This window comes from Falco punctatus (genome assembly GCF_963210335.1).
Source record: "Falco punctatus genome assembly, chromosome: 9".
NCBI classification, from domain to species: domain Eukaryota; kingdom Metazoa; phylum Chordata; class Aves; order Falconiformes; family Falconidae; genus Falco; species Falco punctatus.
The window spans coordinates 47,021,929-47,028,168 of record NC_137589.1 but is presented as its reverse complement, the minus strand read 5'-3'; the positions used below and the strand labels follow the sequence as shown (position 1 = coordinate 47,028,168).

The 6,240-nt window shown below is 45.4% G+C and overlaps 1 protein-coding gene across 1 annotated transcript; it reads left to right on the top strand.

Annotated features, from left to right (window-relative positions):
- The first annotated feature begins 12 nt into the window (after positions 1–12).
- Positions 13–6,200, top strand: PMPCA (peptidase, mitochondrial processing subunit alpha). Its single transcript, XM_080401971.1, has 13 exons — positions 13–149; positions 278–480; positions 635–714; positions 1,029–1,111; positions 1,411–1,505; positions 1,667–1,767; positions 2,135–2,398; positions 2,718–2,810; positions 3,069–3,187; positions 3,655–3,745; positions 3,869–3,931; positions 4,152–4,296; positions 4,641–6,200. Exons 1-13 carry the CDS (start codon positions 97–99, stop codon positions 4,808–4,810), a joined length of 1,560 nt encoding a protein of 519 aa, XP_080258097.1. The 5' UTR covers positions 13–96; the 3' UTR covers positions 4,811–6,200.
- Positions 6,201–6,240: the final 40 nt, after the last annotated feature.

The window sequence follows — 6,240 nt, the reverse complement described above, 5'->3', positions numbered from 1 at the left end:
CCCTTTCCCCGGGGCCAGCGCGCCTGCGCAGCGCCGCCTGACCCCCACGCGCGTGACCCCGCGCCGGGGGCAGCGAGGCTTCCGGTGGGCGGCAAGATGGCGGTCGCCATGGCGTGGCTGCGGCGGGGCGCCTGGGGCCCGGCCCGGCGGTGAGCGCTCCCTCCCTCACCCGCGGGGGAGGGGAGGGGGTACGGCGGGACGCGGGAGGTTCAGTGCCCGGTAGCGGGGCAGGGGCGGGCGGGCGGCCTCGCTGACGGTGGCTCCCGCTGTGCCGCAGGTGCGGGCTGGCGGCCGGCCGGAGCTACAGCGGCGGCGGCGCCTACCCCAGCGTGTCGCTGAGCTGCCCGCTGCCCGGTGTGCCCAAAGCGGTCTTCGCGGCGGCCGAGGGACGGGAGCGTTTCGAGACGCGGGTGACGGTGCTGGAGAACGGGCTGCGCGTCGCCTCCCAACAGAAGTTCGGGCAGTTCTGCACCGTGGGCCGTGAGTACCGGCGCCCGGCGGGGGGCTGGAGGGGAACCGGGCCGCCGCGGGACGGGCCTCACCTCCCCCAAGAGCCGGCTGCCTGCCCTGACTGGAAGGACCGGGGCTGGCGGAGGTTAAATGTCGTGCTGACGTTTTCTTTTCTTAATGCTAGTTCTTATAAATTCGGGATCGAGACATGAAGCGAAATACCTCAGTGGCATCTCTCACTTCTTGGAAAAGCTGGCCTTCTCCGTGAGTAGCACGCTTATCATAGCCAGGTCTTGGAGTCAGTGCCAAACCGCGTAGTAAATGGGCACAGCAGTGAGTGATTGGAAGAGAGCAGCCGAGGGCAGGGCCCATGCGGTGGGTTTGATCTATTTAAAACAGTGATAGTATTCCTAGTTAACTATTTTGAAAGTCTGTTGTGCTTTCAGCTCCAAGGTCAGTGAGTATTTAGGAAACCTTTTGACTTAAATAATGTAGAAGGTGGTGCCTGTTCTGGGCTACGACGAAGGATTATAAACAGTTACTTCACTAACTAATAATGCTGGTATCTTCTTTCTTAGTCCACAGCTCAGTTTGGCAGTAAAGATGAAATTCTGCTCACCTTAGAAAAGCACGGGGGCATTTGTGACTGCCAGGCATCGAGGTATGATGCTCTTTGTGCTGTGCCACCTAAGTGGTTGTAATGCTGACAGTAGTTTGAGTTGCTTTTTCTAGCATGTGGCAGTAAAAGCTGCTTTTTATTTCTAAGCAGCAGAAATCCATTTGTGGCAACTTCTAAGAAGCTACAGAAATGAACCTGAAAGGGTTATGAAAATGTGTCGTTTCCTTTCAAAAGCATTTAATGAGTAATCAAGCAGCTTTATCTGTGATTTCCTGATGCACTTTTATGGAACAATCATAGAAGTGACTTCTCGATGCAGAACCTGTCTGCTTATGTTGCAGGGACACCATAATGTACGCTGTTTCTGCTGATGCCAGAGGCCTGGACACAGTGGTCAACTTGCTGGCTGATGTGGTGCTACAGCCCAGGTTATCAGGTCTGGAAACTTAAGTCTCTGCCTTGAAAAAAAATAATTCCAATACAAGACTTGTTATTAGATTTCAGAATTCTTCATTTGATTGTGCTCATCAAGAAGTTATTATGTAGCAGTTTGGTATTTTGTGTGGTGGTGGTGATCTCTTGCTTTTTTTATTACAGATGAAGAAATTGAGATGACTCGGACAGCTATACGGTTTGAGCTTGAAGACTTGAATATGAGACCTGATCCAGAGCCTGTCCTCACAGAAATGATCCATGCGGTAAAACGCTGAAAAGTCTATCTTGTATGCAGTCCCCTGGATGAGACATGCTGCATTCTTTTCCTCCTGAAAACAGATTTTTCTGTTACTCAATTATATTTCAGTGGTGGGAAGGACAATTTTGCTGTCTCTCTAATTTAAATCTGACATTCTACACACGTGAAAGATGTTAACCTAACTAAAATATCTAGAACTTATCTTTGTTGACATGGGGGACAACACGTTGTTGAGTTATGCTGACATTAGTGAAATAATGCTCAGCTTTTCCTCTCTTACATGTCTCAAACAGGTAGGTGTAATTCTAAAACAGAAAGAGAAGGTTTGGATGAAGGGCGGTAAGTACTTTAACTTACCTGTTCCCTTTCAGGCAGCCTACAGAGACAATACAGTTGGATTGAACAGGTACTGCCCAGCAGAAAATACTGCCAAAATTGATCGAGAAGTCCTGCATTCGTACCTGCGCAACTACTATACACCAGACAGGATGGTGCTGGCTGGGGTGGGAATCGAGCACGAGCAGTTAGTGGAGTGCGCAAAGAAGTATCTGCTTGGAGTGGAGCCAGTGTGGTGCAGTGGGCAGACCAAGGATGTGGACAGATCTGTGGCTCAGTACACAGGAGGCATTGTCAAGGTAAAAGGAAGGTGGAGGTGGCATCAAGCCTCTTCTTGTCTGTTGGAGGTGCAGATTTGGATTTGAGCCGATTTCTTTATAGGCTTTTCTAAAATTTCTTTCTTTGCTTTTCTAAAATTACACAATGGTTTGGGTTGGAAGGGACCTTCTGAGATCATCTAGTCCAGCCCCCGACAGAATTCCACACTGCTAATGAATATGAGCCAAAACTGGCCATGACAGCTATTATTTGGGTGACATGTTAATTACTGGGAATATATAAAGCTGGATAGAACAGAGGTGAAAATCTGTCCTAATAATTTGTCTGCCCTTCCCACAGGTTGAAAAAGATATGTCCGATGTGAGTCTGGGCCCTACTCCCATCCCAGAGCTTACCCACATCATGATTGGGTTAGAAAGCTGTTCATTTTTAGTAAGTATTAACCTAAAATACTTTGTTTTGGGTGCCCTCTACTTGAAGAATCCCAGAATACTATCTCATTATGTAAACGTTGGCACTCTTGCTGCTGTGTACAGACAAGCAGCTTTTTCACGGACATTTTGATGAAGGCACTGACCTTTACGCTGTTCTTGTGCCATGTTTCTTTCTGACTCTTCTTCTGCCTCTTCACTCATGCCAGTCCCTTGAGAGCTCTGCTGTTAGCTGACTGAATTTCTTGTTGCATTTCAGGAAGAAGATTTCATTCCCTTTGCGGTGTTAAACATGATGATGGGAGGTGGCGGCTCTTTTTCAGCTGGAGGGCCTGGCAAGGGCATGTTCACCCGACTGTATCTTAATGTGCTCAACAGGTTTGTTTCCCTTTAAGGGATAGCAGAAACAGTCTCCTCTAGCAGGTTCACATGGAAGGCTTCATCTGCCTAAAGTCAACACCCCCAGGTTTTACATCAGGTTATTCCACTTGAAATATGCAGGACTGATTTGTCAGTTGGGTTGGCATTTTAAGAGGGTGAAAGTAAAAGGCAGAAGTGACCAGGAATCCTGTCTTCCTGCCTTAGTCCAATCCATGCTTTAATTAACGGAATTGGCAGTAGGTACCAGTAATAGTGCTCTGTATTGTTCTGGGTTTGGTCTCAAAGGGTGCAAGTGGAGAGAAGGAAGTAGATGGCACACGCAGAAACTGTCAGAGGCCAGTTCTCATTGACACTGTTGAGAATCCTGAAAATGCAGTAAGAGGGGACTCACTGTCAACGCTTGTTTAATTTTTACATTTAAACTCTGGTTTTTAAATTTCTCAATACTATTTGTATACTCACAGGCACCACTGGATGTATAATGCAACCTCTTACCACCACAGTTACGAGGATACAGGTCTCCTGTGTATACATGCCAGTGCAGATCCAAAACAGGTATATAGCCCTGTATTCAAAGACAGGTGTCCTTAAAAAGTAATTACATTGCTTATTACTAGACAGTAATGTTAACAGAATAAGCATTGTTTTAATCTTCTTTCAATTATCGGTTCTTCCTAGGTTCGAGAAATGGTGGAAATCATCACAAGAGAATTCATTCTAATGGCAGGAGCAGTAGGAGAGGTCAGCAGCTTCACTTCCAGACTACACAGATGGTCTGACTAGCCTTGCTGGAATGTATTTTTGTAGATATGTTATGTATTTCTGTAAAAGAATATAGTAACTTTAGCAACACCCTCACAAAGAGGAAGGAGTTTGCAGAACTCCTATGTGGTATTGTGTATTAAGAGAGCAGTGGCCAGACAACTTGGAACATCTATTTGTGCTTGCTGCTTATTTACAGGTAGAACTTGAGCGAGCGAAGACGCAGCTGAAGTCCATGCTCATGATGAATCTTGAGTCTCGGCCAGTTATCTTTGAAGATGTGGGAAGGCAGGTGTTGGCAACAAACACAAGGAAGCTACCTCACGAGCTCTGTGCCCTGATCAGTGAGTACACAGTGCTTTTCCTTGCCTTGAATTAATTGTAGGTACAGGCAGGGCAGGGCAACTTACAACATATTCTGGTAGCGCGGATGAATTGTCTTAGAAAGCCTAGGGGTATAAACATGACAGATAGGCATTTCAAACCGATCTTCTCAATTGCTTGCAGGCTAGCACAGTGCTTATTTTTGTCAGAAGGAAGGACAAAACAGAAGCATGGTAGAGAAGGTCTTGGTGATCGATTTCTGAGCACAGGGTCTGACTCGGCACAATAGTAAAGCTGCTGCATGCTATTTACTATGTAGTTGTCACAGCTCTGGCTTTTTTTGTTTGCTTGTTTTTCTCCACAGGTCAGGTGAAATCTACAGATATTAAGAGAGTGGTTACTAAGATGCTTCATAAAAAACCAGCTGTGGCTGCACTGGGTGACTTAACAGATTTGCCCACTTACGAACACATCCAGGCAGCACTTTCCAGTAAGGATGGGCGACTCCCTCGGATGTACCGGCTCTTCCGATAAAGCAGTGTGTTCTGTGGATGTCAGACAGACTTGCTTCTTTTTTAATATGTTTTTGAGATTATAATATTGTTGCACCGCCACCCCCAATCTTTCCAGACATACTGTGCAAACATGGAGCTACAGTACAGCTGAACAAAGCTGCTTCAGAACACTGAGCTGTGAATTGCTCGTTACATTGGGCTTAAAGGCTGCCCACCCTGGCTCTGGATATGAGTACTTTGACCCTTTGAGTAGGTTACAAGAGAAGACGGATGTCTGCAGCCTTCTCTTGGTGCTGAGGAGAACACAGCAATCCAAAATATACATCACTACAACTGAAAGCATGTATCTGAGAAGTAAGTCACTGCTGCGTGTTACCACTTAATCACATCAGCAGTAGAAGTGGGGCTGTCGGACTGGAGGTCCTGGTGCATGGCCTTCTTTTGAGGAATGTGGTGGCATGTTAAAGAGCTCCACTTACCTATCTGAATTCAAAGAATAGTTATAACTGTTACCAAGGTAAACAAAGACTTTGTCAAAATGAATTAGGAAAATACTAGTTATTATCCATGTAAAGTTCGGCAACAAGTTTCTTGCTGCCCAGGTTTAGTTACAAGCATCATCGATCCATTTCATGGGTGTAATTTAGCATCTGTAGTAATACTAGAAGTCACATGTCTGGAAATAACTTATAATTTTGCTAGAGCTCAGAGGAGAGTAGACTTACGGCATAGCTAAGTTTCTGTGGAGTTCATCTGCAGAGATACCACGCATAACGCTACATGGACACTTACTCTAGAATGAAAGCAACCCTATTCAGTTTTTTTTTCACTTGCAAGTGAACTGAAGAATAAAAGTTCTTTTACTCCAGAGTCGGTATACAAACAAAGTTATTAAAGGAGTTGCTGCACCTTAGACTCATACCTACTTTCTTCATTGTCACTCAGATGAACTTAAGGCCTTGCAAAAAGAAGACATAATTGTAGGTCTCGCAGCAGAGATTGTCACTTAGCTAGCAGTCAAGATCAACAAAATGACAATATTTAGAAACCTTACAATCTTGAAAGTGATACCATGTTACTGAATGATGTGAAGCTAAGTGCCATGCATTTGACACGCTAAAGAAATGGAGACACAAAAAAGAGGAATAAAACATTCGATTTACATAATCCCCTAACATATGTGGCTTAAAAATGTAGATGGCTGCACAGCAGCACTTCACTTGCTAGATGTGTATTGTAAGGAGCAGTCAAACTGGGAGCAGAACACTGAGGCAGCTATTACCAGCTTTATCCCTATACCTGTCCTCATACAACTAGAAAACATTGTTTGCTTCTTGTGGAACCCACAGTATGGAAGTCCTATTCAGTTGTGTATGTTTGTAAGAAAATAAAGAGATCTCTAAATGTCACGAGTTCTGAAATTCATCAGCTAATGGCTGGGTTTCTTGA

Coding starts and splice junctions, on each gene's coding strand:
- PMPCA (XM_080401971.1), top strand. CDS start 97: ATGGCGGTCGCCATGGCGTGGCTGCGGCGGGGCGCCTGGGGCCCGGCC. Junction 715..1,028: donor TGGAAAAGCTGGCCTTCTCC/GTGAGTAGCACG, acceptor CTTCTTTCTTAG/TCCACAGCTCAGTTTGGCAG. Junction 1,506..1,666: donor GCTACAGCCCAGGTTATCAG/GTCTGGAAACTT, acceptor TTTTTATTACAG/ATGAAGAAATTGAGATGACT.